Source organism: Ailuropoda melanoleuca, chromosome 2 (genome assembly GCF_002007445.2).
Source record: "Ailuropoda melanoleuca isolate Jingjing chromosome 2, ASM200744v2, whole genome shotgun sequence".
In the NCBI taxonomy this organism is placed as follows: domain Eukaryota; kingdom Metazoa; phylum Chordata; class Mammalia; order Carnivora; family Ursidae; genus Ailuropoda; species Ailuropoda melanoleuca.
Window position 1 is genome coordinate 56,786,305 of NC_048219.1, and position 25,237 is coordinate 56,811,541.

Consider the following 25,237-nt stretch of genomic DNA (forward strand, 5'->3'; position numbering starts at 1 on the left):
ACCAGATACTTAAAAACACAAATTTTGGAAAAACTTCCTTCTTCAGAATAAATCTTCATTTTGAAAAACTTCAACTGAAAGTTTCCTTGAATGCCAAGTGTCCTCTATAAAAACTGACTTTTCAGGTAAGTTTTAGACAATGAAGTAATGATTAAGTAAACCTCTCTAACTGACAACACCTTCTAGTTAAAAATATGGAAAGACATAATAATTGTCTTTGTCTTCTTTGTTTTAGGGAAAGAATATTTCTTAACTGCTTCTGATTGTAACTGTCTCTGGTTTTTAGATGCTTCCAGAGCAAAAGAGTCCCTAATTCCAAAATGTCCTGATTTACGACATTCTTTCTTTTATCTTGTAAGTATTCTTTCATGTTACAACTTAGATTCATTTGGGAAAAAAATATCACTAATGCCAGCATCTTAGAAAACAGAAAGCCAAAAGTAGGAGAAATAAAATAAGAAAGCAATCCTTATGACTTTGACATTCTTTTTCATGATAGTAAATAAATGATTTAGATAGGCACTAACTTGTACAATTTCTTTTTAATATAACAGATTCAATGCAAGCAATTTTTCATTGAACAGGTGTCTCCTTCCAAAACTAGGGAAGGTTTCCGGGTCAAACCTCTACAATTTTTTTCTATTTATAAGACACAAACAAGTGATAAATAAAGTGAGGGACTAAAGGCTTTCACAAATATTAATTCATAAGTCTCTAGCCTATCTTCAGTCTGATGGATACATTTTTTAAAGTTTCGATAAAACAAACAAAAGAGGGTCAACTATCTCCTACCAAAGAAATCCCTGCTGACATTAAAAATGTGTTTTTTATTAGAAAAATATAGAAAGGTACAAAATGAGTTAGTAAAAGCCTCACTCTTCTCATCTTAATGCTCCCTGCATCACAGCCCTAAAAAAACACATTAGAGTTGGTTCTGGTGATTTAGTTCAGGAAAAAAATAATATTAAGGGTTTTAAGACAATGTGTTAAAGGGAAACAGGCTCTCCACCTTTTCTTCAGCTTAGACTAGAGAAATACTGGTAAACACTATCACTGAGAGAGGAAACTAAAGAGTCACAGATTTGCAAGGAACCTTACATATGAGAAGAGCCTGACTCTCAGTCTAAACAAGTAACTGAATATCACAGTGGTTAAATGTTCAAGGTCATAACAAGTCAGTGTCAGGGTTGGGACTAAAATCTAAGTCTCTGTTTCTCAGAGCAGTAAATCCCCCTGCCTCACAATAAACATGTCATCAATATAAACTGGATCAAAAAGTAAGGGAGACATTAAAAAGGTTTACTTTGTGTAATCATGATATCTGACTTTAGTTTTCTCCAGTAATTAATTGCAAAGCATTACAGAAGATACCATTTATTACTTAGTATTGGCCTTAGAAAAATGTGTTGCACCCACTCCTTTTATTATTTTTGCAAGTCAGAAAACCCTCACATTATGAACAATCAAGGGTATAAGCAGTTTAGGGTCTTATTTTGCCAACCACCGCAGATATTGTAAGTTCCTGTTATGTGATTAGAATCATCCTTGAAAAACAGAAGCTTTCTGTTAGCTTCATGATCTATTTTTATGTCCCTTATTCACACACTTTGGAATTTCTGAGAGTCTGGGTACATGGCTGACCAGGTTTACTCTGAGTCTAGGGGAAAAAACTAGTAAGAGTGAAGCTCACCACCAGCATATCACTTGACGAAAAGATACAGAAAATTTTTCTTTGGAATAAATAATTTCTGAGAGATGTATATGAAATGTTGTCACTGTTAGAAGTCATACAGAACGAGGTATATAAAGTACTGTGACTTAATGCTGCTTCCTCTGACAAAAAATAAACAAGCCTGAGATGGGAGGAGGGAGTCAGAGGAAACACAGTTCTCAGGGAATGACACTCTTTTTAAAATGTTTATTTTAATGTTATATTAATAGATTATAATTTTCCATCTAATTTTTTCTACCTACAATCACCTGCACCTTCATAGAGTTGTGATAAATATTAAAAAATCTTAAAACAATCTTAAAATGTTAAATCCTAAAACAGTATGGCACAGTGGCTAAGTACGCGAGCTCTGACATATGGTTACATAGGTTTTCCCAGGTGGCCAGCAACTAACTCTGGAAACTTGGGCAAGTTATTTAACTCTACGCCTCAGTTTCCCTAAGCTGTAAAATAAGATTAATAACAGTACCAACTTCATATGATTTTTGTAAAAAGATTAAATTAGAGGTACAGACCTTAGAATATTGACTGGTACTTTGTAAACACTCAGTAAATCTTAGCTATAATAATTATTATGACTTTTAATATATACAGACATCCTGTCAAGTCATGTTTTAACCATTATTTAAATGATTTTATTCAGTAATTTTAGTTTGAGTTGGGTTTCATGTTAACTACAATATAAGGTATTCTTTTTTTTCCCAACTAATTGATGCCCAAAGGTTAAAAAAAAGACAAAGAACTAGTATATTTGTGCCCACAGCATGTGACATGCTATCTTTTCTTTACAATATTTCTATAATGAAATATACTGGACTGAAAGATAGTTGGGAAAAATTAAAATATTATTTACAATGCTTTGTATTTTTTTGTCTTAAATGTCCATTGTTCACTTTAAATACTATTCATAACAGATCAAACAAGATATTTAGGGCTCACAGAAATTTGGTTTTGGCCTGGAATGAGGTGGGGGACAGGAAGGATGAGGTCCAATATTCTATGGAATGTAAGGTAAAAACTTGAAGGACTAGCTGTATCCTAAAACTGAAAAGAAAAAAATGCCAGACTGGTAGGCTTATCTCCTACTTCTTATATTCTACTCATACCAACAAGTGTCAAGACTCCCCTTCATTGATGGGGAAGAGCAAAGCAAAAGTTCAAACCTACTGAAGGTCCTGGCTTTCCTCTCATCCCTGGCTGTCCTGGAACACCAACAGAACCCTACAAGAAGAGAATAATAGAAGATGAAAGCTATTATACCACAAAAGCAGCTATGCCTCTATATACAAGCTACTTAAAAAATTCTTGGAGTGAATCTCAAAACTTTGAGAAAACCATTTCGAACAAGACATGTAAAACCATATTGATACCCTATCTTAACAAACTACATGGTTAAAATAATCATTACTCCTTTTTTTTTTAAAGAATTTATATTTTTTCACTGAATTTTTTGTATTTATATAAACTTAATGGCAAAAAAAAAAAAAAAAGTTACCTTGTCTCCAGGATACCCTGGTTCTCCTGGCTCTCCTGTAATGCCTTGTTCACCCTAGAGGGCACAATTTCATACAAAGACACTTAAGCAACACAAACATGGCAATATTATAAGAAAGTAAATATTAATTATAGAAGAATAGTTTCTCTATTTTTCCTACTTCTGATTAAAATTGTGTAATTAACAGCACAGATTAGATCCCATATATAAAAACAAAATATTTTATAAGTTGTATTGACTAAAAAGAAAAAATTAATGTGATAAGAAATCAGCTCTATGATAATGTAAATATTTAAATCACCTTATCACCTTTGATTCCAGGTAGGCCCTTATTCCCGGAAAGACCCTAAAAAAAAAAAAAAAGTGATATTTTGTGACATCATAGAGAAATTAAAGGGAAATATTCATTATGCAAATCGAGACATACCATTGGGCCAGGAATTCCAGAAGGTCCAAATGGTCCAATAGGGCCAATACTGCCCTGAAAAGCAATTAGACAGAAAGGCATCATTAAGCATCCTCTAGGATTGGAAAGAGAATATGGTAAAATTAATTTATTAACTAACCCAGAACAATTCATCTCACTAAACTCCCACATGTGCCTTGTTCTTCCACAACTTCTTTTCCTCTCCACATTTATAAATCATACCAATGTTTGAAACTTTAGCGAGGTCATCCTACTCCCTGAAGCCTACTCATACCCATCTAGTCCACCAGGATCCTCCCCTTCCTTTAGTTCATATAATGTTTAACTGACCATGACATTCATCTTGAAATATTTCTCTAACTAGATAATATCTTGAAGATAAGGGAAATATTTTAGTGCCACATTCCCAGGAAGTATTCAATAAATATTTCATTTGATCATCATATATATTTTTATTTCATCCATTTATTGAGGAATTATTTATTGGGCACTTACTATGGTCCAAGCATTTCAGTGATTTCATTTTGTGATTTGAAATTTGCAGAGTGATAAAATTTACCATAATTTCAGAGATAAACTGAGTACTGAACAAAAGACTCTACTCTTCTGGGCTTCTGGCATTCAATCATCATTTAACATTTGTTAAATTCATCATTTAACATTAGTTGTGTGGAGGAAATAAAGATGAAATAGACACAGATCTTGCCACTTGCAACAACATGGATGGACCTAGAGGTTAAAATGCTAAGTAAGATAAACAGAGAAAGACAAATACCATATTATTTCATTCATATATATAATTTAAAAAACAAAATAAATGAAGAAAAAAGACAAACAAAAAACCACCCTCTTAAATACAGAGAACAAACTGGTGGTTGCTAGAAGGGAAGTTGGTGGTGGGATGGCTGAAATAGATAAACGGGATTAAGAGTACACTTACTGTGATGAGCACTGATTAATGCACAGAACTATTGAATGATTTTACTGTACACTTGAAACTAATATAACACCATATGTTAATGATACGTCAGTAAAAAAAAAAACTTTTTTTTTAAACAGTGATTTCAAGAACTCTATCTCCCAACATAACAGAACATTGCTAATAGTCTACCTTCATATAATACAAATTTCAGAATGGAAAATATGAGCTCTTTGCTTTTGCGTGAGTCCTAAAGTCTGTGAAATATAACTGAGATAAATTATTTCCAACATGTTTAATCCTGAAATATATGAGACTGTGAGAGGGAAAGAGTAATACTTTCCAACTTAATAAACAATATTCATATATCACTGACAAATTCTGTCAGTAGGAAACAATTGTTCTTATAATTACAGTGGCTAGTTTATTCAAAGTTCATAGCTTTAAAAATAATGAGAGTTTCAAAAAATACAATAAACATTTCTGTTTAGAAATTATGCAGCAATAATCTACATAAGTATGGAAAAAATCTTATAAACAAATAAACAAACATTGGTCATCCTGTTGGTTTTTTCTATAGGCAATTATATTAACTTCGTTTCAGTAAATAAATCACTGTTCATAGACTAGTTTCTTCAGATGAATGTACTCTGTATGCACAATCTACTGTTTTACTTTTTAGTGACTCTAAAAGAATTATCACAAAATAGTGTTGAGAGATATCAAAGATATAAAAGATTATAGTAAAGATATAAAAGATTTAGTAAAATAGGGAATTAAAAAGTAAAATAGTATGGGTATAGAAACCTCCAAGAAATAGCAAACATTTTGTGGTATATTACAAACTGTGTGGAAAATCCTAGTCCTGAAAAACTATAGCTTTCTCAAAGTAACCCGCGATAGGCTAAGGGCAGTTTTCAGTTCCACAAGGATAATGTGAAAGCCTTCAGCACTCTGCTTACCGTGCTCCTCTTCCACGAGAAGACAGAGCAGCCACAGGAGAAATACTTCCATGCATGGCAGCTTAGCTGAGGGCGGCTGGATACAGCACCAAAGGCAGAAGAGCCTCCCACACATCCAGAAACGATAAAGAACTTTTGAGTCAAAGTGAGTCAAAGAAACAGAGATCCAAGGGATAGGTTCCTCATATAAAATGAGCGGCCGCTAGCCAATTGGGGCTCACATGAGTGAGCACACTGCAGAGAAGACTGTGGGTTTCTCTTTAGGCTTTCCAACCACACCCACCACACTCACAGGTAATAATCACTATCACTAATAAAGAAAGCAAATGACCATCGGTTGCAAGGAAAAACTCATTTAGAGAAAGCTGTACCATCTCTTGTCAGAAACTATACTTCCTATAAGGGAACAAGCAGATGTGTGCTTGCAGGTACACTGGGCGAGCAAACTGTTTACTATGAAATATAAAGCTTCTATATAAATCTTTCCTAATTATCTTCAAATCATCACCTCCTTCTATTTCACTTCCATCCCCCCACACTTCCTAAGCTACAATCCCACTACTCCTCTTCCCATTGCCCAAACATCGCATTTTTTTCACCTCTTTGTTCATTTAAACAGGCATTCTCCTGCTTAAAGAGCCCTTTTCCTATCTACTCCACTCCACTCATGCACAATCTTCAAGATACAGTTAAAACATATCTCTTTTGTGAAGTCTCCTCTCTCAAGGTAACATAAGTTCCTCCTTTCTAGTGCTTTTTAGTTCATTAGAGCAGCAATCACATCGTACGATATACCTATTTTTCCTTCTATGCCATTGGATAATAATGTTGCCAAAAACGGAGATCTTGTTTGTATTTTTAGGCCTAGCTCAGCATTTGATACATACTAGGTGCTCACCCTGTTTTAACAATTTAGTAAATGTAAAATGGAAGTTGTAACACCTGCTCTATCTACTTGAGGGACAAATGAGATACATGTGATACATGTGTGGAAGTACTTTGGAAAAGTATAAAGTACGATCTAGATCAGGGTAGAGATGAGGATTACAAAGACGACTGTTAGTATCATTCACCATTTTCTTTTCTGTAGAATCTCTTCCCATCAACCAAAGGGTAAATCGAGAAAGAGAAAGGACAAAAAACAAAAACAAAACCAAAACCAGTTATTTTTACTAAGCACTATTATGTGTTGGAACTGTGCTAAGTCCTGGAGTTGAAAAATGAGTAAGAGTTAACTACTAGGTAGAAAAGTACAGGTAAAGTGTTTCAGGTAGACAAACAAGTGCGAAGGCCATATCTGAGGACAAACAGTTTTGCTAGTGCACAAATATGTCTCAAGATGCAGATGAGAACCAGAACAGTCTACACATGCTAAGAATTTTGGTCTTAAACTTCAGCATAATAGCACAAGCTGCTGAGCTAATCGAAGGGTAGGTTAAATGAGGAATGCATAAAGAGTGTCTTTGGAATCCAACTCCATTCGGCAGCTTCCTTTCCTCCCCATTGCTAAGGCCACCGACTACCACCTGCAGGTTTAAAACTATTCTAAGTTCTTAGAAAAAAAAAAAATTGATCCTTTGGGTTCCACCTTCACATAGAGCTTCTCATGAAGCCTAAAGAAATCTCATAAGATAAATGGCATACATTTTAAGGTAATATAAGTTTTAAGGAGGTGGTAGAGCACACATGTAGAATTTTGGGCTCTGGTTTAGATCACCTGGCTTCTAATCTGGGCCTAACACTCATAAAGTGAGTGGTCTTGGCTTGTTCTGAGAATTAAATGACCTAGCACTGACTAGCACATGGAAAATACTAAATAAAAGTGAGCTGTTATTGGGGTGTCTGGGTGGCTCAGTTGGTTAAGCATCGGACTCTTAATTTTGGCTCAGGTCATGATCTCAGGGTCATGAGATCGAGACCTGAGTTGAGCCCAGCCTTGGGCTCTGTGTTCCGCAGGAAGTCTGCTTGAGCTTCTTTTCCTCTGCCCCTCCCCATGCTCTCTCTCTCTTTCCCTAAAAAGTAAGTAAATCTTTTTTAAAAAAGACTGTTATTGCTAATTTTATTATTAGTATGCTAATATCATGTAAAAGTAAAGTTTAAACGTATAAAACAGTCTGTATAAATTCTCTGACTCTCAATTCTATACTCTTGCCAGCCCCAAAAGGCAAGTTAAAATTTGTTATACTGATTTTTAACATAGATCCAATAATTGAACTCTTGATGTATTACTTTGGTCAAGTTGTCACCTTCTGACTTGGGGCAGTTAAGGTGGGGAAAAAACATTAAATTTAAACTCAAAAGACCTGTGTTCAAGTTGAAGCTAAAAACGGTTATGGCTAAAAGTGGTTATAATTTATGGCATAAAACTCTGGAGTCTTAATTACCTGCTTCATGGATTACAAGCAAGCTCTAAATTGATTTTTAGGGAAAATCTTACCTCTGCCCATGGTCACTTCCTATTTTTATCAGTTCTATATATATACATACTTTACTTTTAAGATTCTATTTTCATTAGGCTTCTTACATTTCATTAAAGTATGTGAATCTTGCCTTTAGCTCAGCTGTTGAAGCACATGGCTCTAAATTTATATAAAATATCTGCAACTTATGTCCCTGTCATGAACCATAAGCTTGACTGAGAGAATATATTTATGAAGATATGGCAGAAGTAGCTGTCTGTTTGCTTCCGTGAATAATCTAAAATTTATCAGATAACTACATATCTGGAGTGCATTGTGTTGGTCTCCACAGAATAGCTTTTACTAAATTATACTTTGCCTACATTAGAAACTCCAGGGAAACTCGGAGTTAAATTCACTGAATAAAAATGATTAAGTGGACAAATAATACAGTCACTTATATTTTTAGTATAATAAATTAGGTATTAAAATGTTTACCAGTACGGCGCCTGGATGGCTCAGTCAGTTGGGTGTCTGCTTTGGCTCAGATCATGATCTTGGGGTCTTGGGATAAAGCCTTATGTTGTCGCGCTCCCTGCTCAGTGGGGAGTATGCTACTCCTTCTCCCTCTCCCTCTGCCCCCCCCGTCTTGTGCATGCTCTATTTCAAATAAATAAATAATCTTTAAAAAATGTTTAGCAGCATTAGTGAAGTGTAACTACTACCTATTGTTCAGGATGTTACTCAACCATTTATTCAATTTTATTCCAGAAATAAAATCTACAGTTACCATGTGCTATGATATGGTATGGTACAATATTTAGACCTATCTATATCTATCCAGGCCAGATGGTATGAAAGAATATTTCAAAGGAGAGAAGTGGCTGTTCTATGTCATACTTTTGAAGAAACGGAGTCTTAAGTATCTATTAATGAAACAGACATAAATACATATGTACACATAAATTTGTAGAAATTTGTTATTTTAGGTCATCATGAAGTTTAATTTTTTGATTCATACTCCTGGTCTAATTTGTGTATCTGGTGGGAAAATACATTTGAGCAAGTCCGACATCCAACAATAACACTAAGACACCTCATTTTTCTAAAGATTTTGAAATGCATCTAACAAATATAAACACAATACTTTATAAGAATGATAATACTTGATACTCACTCTAAGCCCTGGAAATCCTGGAGGACCAATGCTACCTACAAGTCCCTATGTAAAAGAAATGTACAAAGTTGGTTAAATACAATTACAAACTACTAAAGGTATTTTCTAAAGACAAAAACAAACATTTCTAGAAAAAAGATATGTCAGATTTTACCTTCATGCATCCTCCCTAAGAAATGCAAATCTCTGATGGCAGTTTATGTTCTTCAAAAATGCCCTTGGCTCCACGCTTTCGGATGCCAGGAGTACCACCTAGCCTAGGATATAGATTGTTCTCTGTCTTTTATGTATCTAATAAAGGAAGTAAATCCTATAAGTAGTAAGCATTATGGACATAACCAACCGATACATTATATAAAAAGATAAGTGGTCAGCATACAGAGTTAGAAGAGCATTTTCAGATGGTTTAAAACACTACCCACTCTTGGAGTACGATATTTAAATTCTCTAAACTTCAGTTTTCTCATTTATAAAATAGGAATAATAACATTTGAGGGTGCCTGAGTGGCTCAGTCAGTTAAAGTGTCCAGCTTTTGATAACAGCTCAGGTCTTGATCTCAGGGTCATGAGTTCAAGCCCTATGTTGGGCTCCACAGTGGGCATAGAGCCTACTTAAAAAAATAAAGGAATAATAATATTTGTTCTCACCATTGTAAAGATCACAGTGAAAACCGTTGTATAAAAAGTTTTGAAAAATTTCTCACAAATGTATGAAATTACCAATACCATTAATTATGTATATAATAAATGAGATTTTAAATTATCAATATTAATTTTCCAGTTGATTTGTGGTGGTCTTTTGAACCTGTCATCATAGTCTTTATGATAATTCCTAATCCACTCCATGGCAGTGTTACATTATTCACATGATACAAAATACAAGAACGGGTCCACTCTTTTTTTGTATTTCAAGTTCTGTTTTGAAAATAAGGTACAATAAAAAAATATAGAGAATTATAAGTCAGTAAACTAAAATAGTTTATTCTTAAATTTTAAAGATATTAAAGCTTGAAAATGCTCTTCAAGAAGAATTATCTGTAAATAAAGAGCAGATTTCAAAAAGAAAAATTTAAACCCTAACAAACTTCAGGTTTATTTAACTGACAAAAAATTAAATAAGATGACTTCACAGTAGTTATGCAAGTACATAAATGCTATTAAATTTTATTACTCTTGAAGTACTCTTGCCCCAGAATCAAGGGCAAGAAAACTATGGTAAACATTCTACTTAAAACATCATCCAGGTTTTAACAATTTATTTGGAAATCAGTTCTACTCTTATCTGTCAAGACTTACAACAAATAAAACTTTGGTTAAATTAACTGAATAACTAATAGTCATAATTTAGAAAAATAAATAAAAAAGAAACTATTTTCAAACACATTAAGTATAAATGCTAGTTATTTACCTATATTTAAATATAGGAACTATTCCTAATTTAGGCTACAAAGATTTCGTGATTGACTCTAATTTACCTTAAAATCTTATTTAAAAAAATGCACGCATGGAATAGATTGGAGGGAGCTGATAGATATTTTTTGAGAGCAAAAAAAAAAAAAGAAAATTTTTCTACCTAATGTCAAAAAAACAACAATCCATCATCCTTTGATAATATAATTAAATTATAGAATAGTAACTCTCTAATCTGAAAATAATAGCTGAATAATCCCAAAGGAGAAGACTTCTCTAGAAATAAATACCCAAAAGTTAAGCAGATCAATGACAGACTTGAGTCAAAAAGAGAAATCACGGGGGCGCCTGGGTGGCACAACGGTTAAGCGTCTGCCTTCGGCTCAGGGCGTGATCCCGGTGTTGTGGGATCGAGCCCCACATCAGGCTCCTCTGCTAATGAGCCTGCTTCTTCCTCTCCCACTCCCCCTGCTTGTTCCCTCTCTCACTGGCTGTCTCTATCTCTGTCAAATAAATAAATAAAATCTTAAAAAAAAAAAAAAAGAGAAATCACTAAGAGCACAATTTTTACAGGAGGCTTGTTAATTCCTTCATGTACATGAAAGTCTTCCCCCTCATCCCAAAAACATATGAGTATTATGATCACATATTTCTAATATTTTTTGTAAGCAGGTATATTTAACCTGGTCACAATGATTAATTTTAATTATTATCTCCCAAGACAGAATTTACTCATAACATTTTTGTCTTTGCAAATTGGAATGTGCCCAGAGGTATCAAAATTGTCTGGCTAATCGTGCTTATTTGAATGTCATAATAGAGGATGGCAAGTGCAGGTGCTGTGACATCTGAGTGATGTCAAATCGCAAGGCTGGACCATCACAATGTACTCACAGGACTGCCATCAGGGCCAGCAGGGCCTCTGTCTCCAAAGTCACCTGGAAAACCCTGGCCCAGGGAAAAAGAAGAAATGCGGTTAAAACCACCATGGATAAAGATTTCATTTTTGTTGTGTTTTCTGATAAGGAATTGACTAATAGGAAATATTTATTTCCTAACCTCTAAATTGTAGTGCAACAAAAACTTGTCTTTGTTTTGTGTAATACTTCACTGATTTTGTTCAGTACAATATTTCTATGTTTTACAAAAATGATTTTACATGCCACATAATATATACAGAAAGCTAAGTGGGAGAAAATATACATTTGTTCATCACTCTATAAAGAATCACTGAATGAGAGGGAACATAACAAAGATTCATGCCTGATCAATCCATTAGTTATCTCTGCAATTTCATGCCATTCCTAGACGCACATCACACAGAATAAAATGGCTAATATTATTTAAGCCTGTACTTAGCACACTTGCCATGTGGTAAGGGCTTTAAAAACTTTATTATATACATACTACTTCATTTTATCTTCATAACAAGTCGAATCAACGGATATTAATAACCTCACTTTGCAGACAAGAAAACTGAAGCACAGAGAGCTTAAATCACTTGCACTCACCAGTCATGAGTGGGACTGAGATTTGAATGGAGGAAGTCTGAATGCAGAGTCAATGCTCTTTCTCCTATTCTACAGTGAATATTTTAGCTCATCATTTCAAGATACGATAAACATGTAACAAATATCAGTTAAGTACTATGTTATTGGGGAAAGCCATAATGCACATAAATCCTGCAACCATAAAATGCAGTGCCACTAAAAGTCAAGCTTCCCAAATGCCTACTCAGGATTCCACACTGTAAAACTATGAAGGATAGTAAGTAACACACTTTCTTATTGTATATTTTGTAAAATAACTCAATGACTCAGTTGCTCTTACTTTGTATACTGAAATTCTTCTCTAAAGATTTGCCACTAGGTTTATCAACTTTAAAGCTTACTTTTTAAAAGCTGCTTTGCAAAATGGTTTACAAGATTTATCATTAACAACATTTTAATAATATTCCTTTTTAAAATTTTTATAAGACTAATAGAAATAAAAGTACATTATTAGAGTCTTCTAATCTCCTTTTTTAGGCAAACCAGTTACTAAACACATATTTAATAGACTGCCAAAAATCACCGGTTTGCTAGCACAGACATGAACGGGCAAAATTTAAAAGATAGTTTAGCAATGGAAAAAACAGTATGAAGTTTCTAAGGCATAGTTAACTTATACTAGAAGCAGTTTTTCTTATTCTGTAATCAGAAGATAATGCAAAAACCATCTGTGTAGTCCAACATATTGTAGCCATACCCCCTTCAAAGTCAGTTGAAGTTCAGGCAGGCGTTTTGCTTTCATTGTCCTTGGAAGTCAAATTCTGTTGTCAACAAGCTCACATATCTGCAATACATCATACTATTCAGTATGAGCTAATAAGGGTATTTCAAAGTATTTATGATGTACAGGTAATGGAAAAAGTGGAGGAAAAATTCTGTAATAAATCTGAAACGTAAGAGATGATTGATTTTTTAGATGGATCATAAGTAGGTTTTTCAAAAAGTTCAATGAAATATTAAAGACGGGGTACATATTGCATGATTCCATTAATGTGAAATGTCCAGAACAGGCAAATCCAGAGACATAGAAAACAGATTAGTGGCTGCCTAGGGTTGGTGCTGCAGGGAGAATGGGCAGTGACTGCTAATGGGTATAGGGTTTCCTTCTGGGTGAAGAAAATATTCTAAAATTAGTGTGACAGCTACACAACTCTGTCAATATAGTAATAACCACTGAACTGTACATTTTAAAAGGGCAAATTTTATGGCATGTGAATTAGATCTCAACAGTTTTTCTTAAAAAATGAAGACACAATCAGTCTGAACAAGGAGCAGAGAGGGACTACTGCAAACAACCTTGGGGACTCACTCAGGATTGCCTGGAAGATTTGGGACTGAGTGGCCCCATCCTCATCCAGTAGGAGGAGCTGCTTTCCAGGTCAGCTTTCCATAAAACTAGTGATTTTATCCCCCTAGAAGGGGAAAGGGGAGAGAACTATGATCAATTCTCTACTTATGACAAAATCTGCACTAGCATAATGAATAATAAAATACTTATTAATTTCAACATCCTATTCTTCTGGTACTTCAACATTATAATAAATATTAGCTGTTAACTTGACTTGGCCCCTGAAACAATTTAGTTAAACTGAGTAATATCTACTTTAAAATTTTTAATGTATTATTTCTCCTCTCACTTTACTACCCATTAAACATTTCTTTTCATTCTTAATTCTCTAGTATAGACAGATCATTTATTATTTTTAGCCTTCCTATATGTTGACCATTGTATCATCAATTTCTGAAATAATTCCTATTAAATCTAGATATACTTTCCTGTTTAATGAAATATAGCACAGTTAATGCCACAAAAAGCATCATTATATTTGGCTACACACTGGACATATATTTTCTTTTAAAAAACATCATGCCAATGGTTTATGTTGTTGAAGATGTCATGTGTTTGTTGTTTATCAGTTGTTATTTCATTTCTAGTAATTACATGCATGTTTTTTTTTTTTTAATGCAGGAGAGGTTCTGTATTCCTTTAATGAGGAGCCTAAAGGTTTGCATCCACGAATCTCCATTGTCAAAAACTGATCTTAAAATACTGGTTGTGAAACATGGAACAATAGCGACAAAACACTTTGCCTTTGAACTTAGAATGCAAAAGATAGTTTCTATAGTTTCTTTCTTCACTTGAAAGAATTTGTTGTAAAATAAAATGCCAAATTTTCTCTCACATTTACCTAGTGGAAAATTATAACCATCAATGTAAATCAAAATGTGCTTCCCTAGGAATACCTTTACACTGCCAAAGGATTTAATAGCCATTTTCCAGGATTATCATCCATAGGGAAGCTTGAGTTTTTGCCTTTCTTGCCCAATTTGCCAATTTGATCAATTTAATAACCATCTACTAATGGGCAAACCAGAGGTGCACTGTTTCTTCTGCATTGTGCATAATTCTCTTTCTTACATTTTAATTGTTTTGATGTGGTATAAAATTTTATTTTATGAAGAATATGACATCTCAGGGATTTCATTCGATCTCTTCAATTCATGAGTAACGTTCTTGCTCATTTCCACTGTTGGATCAGTATAGACTTTCAGGTGACCTCCTATGATTCTGACCTCTTGCTATTCTTGCTTTTGTGTGATACCCACCCTTTGACTGAGGGTGGGACTATGATTTGCTTATTCTAACAAACAATATAGAATAGGTGATGGGATATCTCTGATATGATTATGTTATACTACATAAGACTCCATCTTGGCAGCCTGGAGCTAAAAACTTCCCTTGTAAGCTTGATAAAGTAAGCAGCTATGGTTGGAGATGCCCACATGCAGGGAATTATGAGTGATCTCTAGGAACTGTGGACAGTCCATAGGACCTAAGGTGGCCTATAGCCAAGAGATAGCAAAAAGCCCAGGGCGTTCAATTCTACAGCCTTGAAGAAATTATGTCTTCTCATAAACTGAATGAAGCTGGAAGTGAACTCTTTCCAAGCCAAGCCTCCAGAAGATCATGCAGCCAGAAGACATTTACTTGGACTACAGCCTTGTGACCCTGAGCAGAAGACCCAGTTAAGTAGTACCTGGACTCCCGACCCAGGAGAACTGTGAGAAAATAAATGGGTGTTGTTTTAAGCCACTAAGTTTGTGGTATTTGTTATGCAGTGATAGAAAACTAATAAAATTGGTAATTAAATCCTTAGGTAGAGATTGTGTAAAGTTCTATTTGCAAATTTTACTAAGTGGTAATATTTAATATGAAAGTACTAGCATTTTTCTAGATTTTAAAATTTAAATAGATCACCCCTCTGAAGACTTTCTATGGCTTTTTATTTCCTATTTCAAAGTATATTTACTATCGATATTAGTTAAATTAAAATTTTATATTTATTTATAATTTTTAAAATTTAATCTAATATCTATATTTTAAAACTTCATCATTCTAGCATTTCATATTCATCTAATTGCTAATGAAAAATTCATGCTTCATGAATTTTGTGTTTATAGTTATGAAATGCAAATTTAGGAGTAATATAAGTTGCTTAATAATGTAAAATATTTCAGTCTCTAGGTGCAGCTATTGCAAAGACTGCACTAATTCTATTACCTCTGAAACCATAAATTGTAACACAAGGAGAAAGAAGAAAATAGAAGTCTGCGTGATCAGGAAATAGCACTTCTATGTACAGGATTCTGTTGCATTCATGCTGAAAGGAGAATTAGATAAGTTAATTAATTTATCTTTGCTCTTACTTAATTGCTTCTACTTCCTGCCCAAATCCTCACCACAATCTTGAGGAATTTCTGTCTCCAATTTTGGCAGTTGTACCACCTACAAAGCTTCATGGCATTCAGACCTGAGATTATAGGCCACACATATGGAGAATTTCTCTGAGGCCCGAAGACATTAAATTGTGATAGCCAGCCTCAAAGATGGACCCCCATGATTCTCACTTTCTGATATTAATGCCTTTGTGTAGTTCCCTCCCATTTTGAATCATGGCTGGCCTATGTGACCAACAGAATATCGAAGTACGGTGTAACTTCAGAGGTTAGGTCGTAAAGGGCACTATGCCTTCTACCTTGCTCTCATAGACCACTTCACTCTGGTGCAAGCCAAAACCATGTCCTGAAGACACTCTGGATGCCACATGGAGAGGTCCCTATGGAGAGGAAATGAGGCCTTCCCATAACCAGCGCCAAACTGGCCGGCCAGCAAGTAAGGCCCCTTAAACGCAGATCCTCTAAACCCAGTCAAGACTTCAGATGACAGTAGTCTTTTTTTTTTTTTTTTAAGATTTTATTTATTTATTTGACAGAGAGACAGCCAGCGAGAGAGGGAACACAAGCAGGGGGAGTGGGAGAGGAAGAAGCAGGCTCCCAGCTCCCAGCGGAGGAGCCCGATGAGGGGCTCCATCCCGGAATGCTGGGATCACGCCCTGAGCCGAAGGCAGACGCTAAACGACTGCGCCACCCAGGCACCCCTCAGATGACAGTAGTCTTGCCCAAAATCTTGACTGTAACCTCATGGGAAACCCAATGCTAGATCCACCCAAATAAAGCATTCCCAAATTCCCAACTCACAAAAGCTCTGAAAAAATAATATATATTTATTGTTGTTTCAAGCCACTAACGTGGAGTAACTTGTTATACAACAATAGATAATACATAGTAACAAGAGTGGTTGTCTAGGATTATAGGCCATATTATATCAATGCTAACTGCTGGATCCTGAGTGACAGGGGCACTCATGTGTTTTGTTTTTGTTTTGCTTTGTTTTATTTTTAATATATATTTACTTTATTTAATTTGTGATGTACAGGCTCCCCAAAATATAGTGCCCAGATCAAGTTTCTCTCTTGCCTGGGTCTAACAATGGTACTGTTAATCAAACTTAATAGCGATCAAATACTAAGAACTATTCTAGACTTCGTATGCCTGAATAAATGCGTGGTATTAATATTTTAGAGCACAGATTTGTGCTCTAAACTTGGCAGTATATCTAAATATCTTAAAACAGTGGAAAACTTTGAGCTTAGGGAGTCCAGAAAATGATTATTTTCCTAGTTCTACAAAGAAATTAGAAAAATCCTGCATATAAAATAATTAGGAAAGTATGAGGACCAATATAACCATAAAATACTAATGACTACATTTACAGAATTTTAAAAAATAAAAGCAATACAAAATTTTTCTGTTAAAGGCCACAGTTAACTATGAACATACTTTGCTCTTTTCAGTGAACAATGGTTTGAAACAACATATTCAATCTAAAATAGAGATAAATAAGAATTATCATAAAAGATATACACTAAATAGGCATTACCAACAAAAACAGGAATTCAACTTTCTCTAACATTAGGCAATGAAAAGAAGATCAGACTAACTTGTCTAGGATCAGAAACACTAAAATAAAACCTGGAAGTTACTTCTACACCTTTCACACATGAATACATATTGCCACAAAATTGTGATATTTTTAAATCCTTCAAAAATAAAGTACTATTACTATAGGAAAAGGCTAGAGGGTGAAGTACTCTGTGAAGATTCATTCAGTCTCTTCCCCTTTCTTTTCCTCACAGGTAGGACAATTTGATCCATACTTCAAGGGTCAATCATTTTCCTGTCGGTTGAAACTAATTTTATTTTATTTTTTAAAATTTTTTTATTTTTTGAAAATAATTTTAAACTTAGGTAAGACTTTAAGGAGTTCTAGCCCAATTCTCAGAGACCTTACTGTTTACCTAGTTATGCTCTGGGCCTTAGTTCTTAGATTCAAATTCCTGCTTTGTTCTTAAAGACTGGTTACCATCTTGTACTCCAGTTGTGAGAATTGCAATCTGCCTTATTCTTGTGTCCACGAAGCACTTTTGGTATACATGTTCTATCCCTCAATCATAAGGGCCCCAACTTTATTCTTGCCATTTTTCCACACAGGGAATACAGTCCCTGAACTCAACCCAAGTCTTATGGCCATATTTGTACTCACATCCCTGACTTTGATAACCTACAAATCTCTGAATTTTCTCTTATGCTATCTGCCCTGAAAATAACTGCCTGCCTGAATTTCCACCTGTTTGTGTTATATCTCTATGAAATCATGCTCTGTCTGGACTTCCCCCAAATTATCAGCTATAGTTCACTGGGTGTCTCTCTTCTCTATTTATCCCAACCTAGAAGGTAGGTTTAGTTCAAAGTCCTGGCCTCTTCCATACATCTTGTCAAGCTGTAGGTAAGCAAAATATAGTCACTACAGACTACAACCAGTAAGTAAAAATTAGAAAATAGTTTTTCTGAAAGAGACAGAATCACTTAAAGAGAAATAACTTTTTTTCAGAATGCTCTAGCAACAGTAGTACTTTCTCTATAATAAAATTAACTACAAACTTTTCTTTGAACAAAGAAAACAGTCTCCAAATTCTTGATAAAATGTATGCATCTGAGACACTGTTGTGCAATATGTATTTAAGACTGTCTTGGGCTAAGGATAGAAACTAATAACAGATGTCTAACAGAAGGATTTTATATTCTGAAATTCTAACACCGGAGTTAGAAGCCAAAATACAGTTTACTTTAAATAGACTCTTCTAACAGAAAGATGTATGAGAAAAGAGGAAGAGATACTCCTTTCTATAGTTAGAAAAGTAAACATCTCTGAAGTCCAGGTGCCTTAAGGGTGTTATTTTGTCTGCCATTCTAAGGCTATAATATTTTGATTTGCATCAGAAGAAAACTGAATATACTTTTTCTTTGTCAAACTTCAATGAAATATGATTTGATTACTTATAATCTACTCCTATCAGGTCTGAAAAACTCCTTCAAAAGCCTCACGTACTGTATGGGGACTAACATAACATAATAAAAAATTTAAAAAAAACCCTCTATATTTTGACAACAGTTTTCTAGGCATTGTTGAGAGTAAATTCCTCCAGCTCCAATTTCATGTTTATCTTCAATCCCGACAAGTCAGTTCTGGCCTAAATATTTTATATCTGTGGAGTCATATAAATTTGCATAACCAGCTTAATACAACAAAGAGACTACTGATTAAATCAGTACGGGAGCGACGTAAAATGCTGGGTTTTTTGGTTTTTGTTTTGTTTTTTTAAAGCAACTATAGAACTTCCTGACCATGGCACTACAGAATGAAGTTTGAAAACTTTGCATTAAAAAAGAAGTGGCTTACAATTAGGTAATACGTATAAAACTGATGTTAACAAATATATATGAAATCTTTCCCTGCCTTCTCTCTCTCTTTTTTCATAGCATTCTTCTTTTCTATTATAAATCAGTGGATGACTTACACTTTTAAAGAATCTGGCTCATCAGATATGTTCCAAGAAGTTTTTAAAATAAAGACAGTAAAACATATAAAACAGAATGGTAGTTCTATGGTATTTAAGAGTCCTGACCAATAAAGATTGTCTACTACCTTGTTTTTTTCAGAGATCTCTTCAGAACGAACTTAAGATAAATTCAAGCTATATCCAGAGACAGGAGAAAGAATGGACGGATAGCATTTAGAGCCCCATGGCTGTCCTCTAATATTAACTGACAGTAAGGATTTTGATCCATTTGTAATATGTAGGGAGTGAAAGAGGGGAGGAAAGAAAGAGGTAAGAACTATAATATCTCCATACCCAAAAGCATGAGTACACAAATATTAACTAATAAGCAACTGATTACATGAGGTCTTTAAAAATAATTGTAAGGATTATTAGTAAATACCTTATCCTACAATCTTGAAATCAAAAATAGCTAATAGTACAGGGAAGAAAAAAACTTCTCAAATGCCAACTACATAAGACCAAAGAACAAATAAAATTGTTAATATAACTGCTTTTATGTACTCTGACCCTAAAATATACCAAATTTCCAACAAAACCAGTTTTCTTACTTTTCCTGGTTGAAAAAATAAAAACACATTGTGTTATAAATATCAAATCAATCTGTGAACACTGAATAAATACAATGTTTTATTTTGGGGGAAAGCTTTCTGGGAAGTAAGATTTAAAATGAAATAACTTTTAACCCAAACGTTAAATTTAAAAATAGCAGTGTGAGGCTAAATACTAAATAACTCTTGAACAACCAAAATAATATGCTATTTTGAAATGTTTCCATTTTCAAAAGAGTTCATATGATATTTATACCATCTAGGAGAAGATATCTCTTACTTGTAAGCCTATCATTTTATTTAAAAAAATACAGAAATCACTAAGGAAGTTGGTTCACAGCAACTTAATTCCATGCTTAGTGTTTATTAGGAAAATAAGTGATGATTTGGCCAGCAGTAGGAGCATATGATTGATAGCAACAATTTTCAGAGCCTAAGCTTAGTAATGTTATTAACTCACTGAACAATTTGGACAGGATTTGTACTACTCCTCTATGTTTCTGTACTATCTGTACATAGCGTATGATGTCTATATATAGGGAAAGAGAGAGATTAATATTTTGGTAAACTACATATCAAACACACAGCTTTAGTACACAGATTAGAAACCGACTCAATACTGCAAAGAAGTTCATCTTGATTAATATTTAGAAAGGCCTGAATTTGGATATTGGAGGTTTTCTATGTCTATTTTGACTGTCAAAGTGTTTCATGTCATACCTAATACAGAAAGCGAAGTAATTTATTTTACCAGCTTCTAGACTTAATTTCAGAGACTTTAAAAACCTGTGTAAAATATTACATAAAAATTAAGGAGTTATCCAAAAAGAATTATTGGTTTTCTACAAATTACGTTATAAAAATTACTTCAAACTGAATCATATTCTATGTTCTCGAGATGCATGCTTCTATCTACCTAAAATTTGAGGAAATGGGATAATTTAAATACAGAAAGAATAATCAGATTAATAAAAGGGGAGTGATAATTATAATAGAGTACATCTAATGCCATTCATACTAATGATAGTAAATGAAATAACATGAGATCCACATAGCAGTACCCTAATCAAGCATGAACCCACACTTCTAAAAAACTTTGAAGTCAGCTGAAAATTGGAAGTAACTGTCTTTGACATATGCATAGCCACAAGTTTCTTAGATACAAGAATTTTTAGATTTCAGTATTTCCAAGGTTTCTGTTACATTTCTCAGATATATAGGTTTCTGCTCTCTTCTTTATGGTAGGCTGGTGTGCTTTAGTTATGCCTCTGTATTTGAATATCTACTTCAGACATAATAACAAATACTATACATAATTGAATCAATTGCCAAGAAAAAATGGTCAAATTTGTATTCCACACACCTAATATTTTCTACATCAGAGAGTGGATACTTCATCTTACTGTTATTAAAACAATAATGAGTAACCATTCTTCTCATGGAATTTTAATCATCTACATTGAAATACAGGTATTCCATAAAGCATAATATCCCATGCTAATATGTTTGCCCTTACTTAACGTCAAAGCTATTTGAAGACAATTTTACTTATAATAAACAGAACATAGGGGAGCATTTACACATAAGATACTATTCTAGAACAATGTCTGAGGTTAGCCTTGGCATAACTTGACTTGTGGCTGTAACTGTATCTTACTTTAATTTAAGTACTGTGATTTCCTCATAAACATAGCCAAATCATTTTGTGGTAAAAACAAAAGTACATATAGCATACATGACATATTACAGCACCAGACAGATTTTCTACTATAAACACTATTTAGGAAAAATGAGATACATATGTTTTTCAAATATAATTTTCCTAAGGATCTAAATCTGTGAGGAGGTCATATGTTTTTAAAGCAATAAAACTTTACAAATTTTGTAATGTAAAGAACAGTGTAATCAACCCAGTAATCATTCTATTCATTACTTTTCCACAATTTTCTTGAACTCCTCTTTTGAATTCAATAGCATCTGCCGGATAATTTTATAATTAGAGAGTAAAAAACCAGAAGTTATCTATAAATTTCCATGGATAATTTGAGTTCATGAGCAGGAAGCTGGAAATTACCTATACATTTCCAAGATTAAGTTAATATCTATATAAAACCAGCCATATTATTAAATGAAGTTGGTAGCTACATAAGTGATATATCACAGGGGCTTTGGGAAAATACTCAATTTTTTCAACAATGCCTAAAATTCCACCATTGCAGATTACTTATTTTGTCTTAAACTAAAAATATAATTACTAATGGGTAAGGTAACAGTTGAAGCAATACAAATAATCTATATAATACCATAAATAATTGTACTCATTCTTTTATTGTCACCACACTTTGAAAAGAGGAGGATGGAAAAAATTAAGATGAAGAATGGAGAAGACAAGAATAAAGAAGATAAATTTCACCTACTGTCAATTTTGAGACAGCCCACATCTACATATTTAGATTTGCTATTTGTACATGATAATTAGAGAGGTATTTTTATTGGGGTGTGTGTATGAGGGCTTAAACAAAAAGAAGTAACAACGTTTTGCAATATTAGACCATGTAATTAAATGAGAGACACCTTGAGACTTAGAATCACAAATTAAATATAAGACAGTGTAAAATATTTATCAAAGTGCTTAAGAATTAAAAATGTAGGTGGTGATGGTGACAGTTTCTGCGGTTAGAAATGCTAGATTATTTGGACTCTGGGAAACAAACTGAGGGCTTCGGGGGGGGTGGAGGAATGGGATAGGCTGGTGATGGGTATTAAGGAGGGCACGTATTGCATGGTGCACTGGGTGTTATACGCAGTAATGAATCATGGAACTTTACATCAAAAACTAGGGGTGTACTGAATGGTGCCTAACATAATATAATAAAAAAAATTATTAAAAAAAAGAAATGCTACATTGGCTTTAAAGTTGAATATAAATGTAAGAAAACAAAATGGTTGGCTTATTTTTAATTTCTTGACAATTTGGTAAGATTATCTTAATAAACTGAAATTTTTAAAGTGAAATTTTAAAATAATTTTATCACATTTTGGCCAAATGTCATGAAAACATTAATCATGCTCTTGTAAGCAATGTGAGTAGCAGAGAGCAGAAATACTGAGGCAGTAAGGAAAAGGATCCTAGATTTATAGTCAAGGGAGCAGAGATCAATTCTTGATTTTACCACCATTATCTGTGGGATTCTGAGCATGTCTCTAAACATCACTGAGACTCATTCTCCTCACCTTTATAATGGTGACATTAATACCTATTCTAATCTACCTTCAAGAAATACTGCAACATGCAAGGATAAAATGCTTTAAAAGGATATGAATATTCTGATGAGGTTTGTAATTTTTTACAATTATCATCACGATTTTATTTATCTACACCAAAATTTTAGAAAAGCTGTTATGAAAAACACAATTACCTTCCTCATAGACTAGAAACCACAGTGTAGCACAAAAAGTGTTGCCCTAATAAATACCTGTGGACAGTAGTAAAGACAACGCAAGGACAAGGAGGTGGCTAGGCAGCTATACTAACTCAGCCAGGATAACAGGAGGATGCTTCCCTGAACCACAGTTTTCTCATTGGTTAAGGGATGGGGGCATTGGATGATGTCAAAATTTCCACCCATCTCTGAAATTATTATATTATCTGGCAAAATTCACTTTCCTTGATTTTTTAAATCTGAAAATATAAGAAGCTGTAGTGAACTAGTTTCTGAGCTAATGTCGAAGCAAGCGTTTCTAAAACCTGTAAAACAGGAGGGGGAATAGGGCTATCATTAGTGTTTTAAACTGCTCATGTATTTTCTATGACATTTTAGCTCCTTGTCATAGGGATAAAGGTCCTTTCCACTGGTCTATTAAATGAGTTAGGAGCATTAAATTTCATTTTTTTTAATCTAAAATTTCCTTCACAATCTCGGTATTATTTGATAGACTGTTATGGTAGCAAAAATTAAATTCTGTTGAATGAGAAAGATTGTGGACAATAAGAACAAGTACATTTATATTTGTATAGGTGAGAAATATGTACACAATTAGATTATATTTCTCTGAACTGAACCTCAAAAAACAAAAGTTGAATTACCTGTCTTCCCTTAAGACCCCTCTTTCCCCGGATACCAGGAACACCCTAGGATATATAAAAGTCAAAAATAAACATTTGTTGAATAAATGAATGAGTTAGATATTACATATCTTTTTTTTCTCAAACATCAATTAATGAAGTATGATGAAGAGAAAAATGAATTGTTCTTTAAACTGGTATGACATTCAGAAAAGCTTCAATATATTAATTGAATATAATAACATTCATATATAATAATGTATACATATATACACATATAATAATATAATAATAAAAGAAGTGTCTCCTTTTCTTCTTCATAGCAGCATCCTGATTTTATTCTGGAATGCACCCTATCTGTGCTTCCAAATGGGATCCTGACATTCCTCTAGTGATAGTTATTTGTCCAGAGGTAGGCACACAACCAAAGCTGGCACAACCAGATAAACAGGAAGATCTTACTTTTCCAAAACCTAAGGGACAATTACCTCATCTCTGTCTCCCTCTCTCTCTGGCTGGACATAAACGCACATTTAGCCCTAGCACTGGCAATTCTGCAACTGTATGGGAAACCTGCCTTAGTGTAAAGCCAGCATTAGGCAAGTCAAGGCAGAGAAACTATATCACTGTGCTAAAGAGCGTATTGTGCCTCGATCCCACGTAATCTACAGATTTCTGGTCATGTAGGAAGCAGTAGGGCATAATACTTAAACACTCAAGCATTGGAGCCAAAGATTCGTGTTCAAATACTGGCTCCATTCTTATTACCTGTATATAGTCTTAGACAAGTCTTTCTCTCTGTATGCCTCATTTTTTTCATCTACAGTGACAATAATAATAACAGGACCTATCTCACTGGGTTTTGTGAGCATTAAAGTAGTTAATTCATAGAAAGTATCTGCATAGTGACTTGCATATAACCATTCAGTATACTGTTTGCTATTATCATTACCATCATTATTAAAAATTTTCTCATTTCTAAGCCAGTTTGAGTTCGGGTTTTCTGATACTTGCAGTCTAAAATATACTCACTGATATAATCACCTTGAGACTTAGAATCATAGAAGCCTTAGAGACTAAGAAATCTGCCAGAACTATGTAGTTTGGGATTTGCAGTACATACAGTAAGTCAGAAGATACCATTAGTTGAAGTAATCCATCCACTTTCAATTCAATAGTGTTTGATAAATACTCATCTAATATCTTATCAAAAGAGTATGGATGAGCAATAGGATTCATTTCATTAAG

General features: G+C 33.9%; 1 protein-coding gene across 2 annotated transcripts in view; it reads right to left on the bottom strand.

Moving 5' to 3' along the window:
- Positions 1-25,237, bottom strand: part of COL24A1 (collagen type XXIV alpha 1 chain) — a 380,233-nt gene that overhangs the window by 265,623 nt on the left and 89,373 nt on the right. For both annotated transcript variants that reach the window (XM_034653815.1, XM_034653814.1), the window contains exons 14-20: positions 24,011-24,055; positions 11,416-11,469; positions 9,112-9,156; positions 3,655-3,708; positions 3,529-3,573; positions 3,228-3,281; positions 2,900-2,953 (exon numbers count right to left, since the gene is read on the bottom strand). In XM_034653815.1, the coding sequence (XP_034509706.1) occupies positions 2,900-2,953; positions 3,228-3,281; positions 3,529-3,573; positions 3,655-3,708; positions 9,112-9,156; positions 11,416-11,469; positions 24,011-24,055 (351 nt within the window). The remainder of the gene's footprint in view (positions 1-2,899; positions 2,954-3,227; positions 3,282-3,528; positions 3,574-3,654; positions 3,709-9,111; positions 9,157-11,415; positions 11,470-24,010; positions 24,056-25,237) is intronic.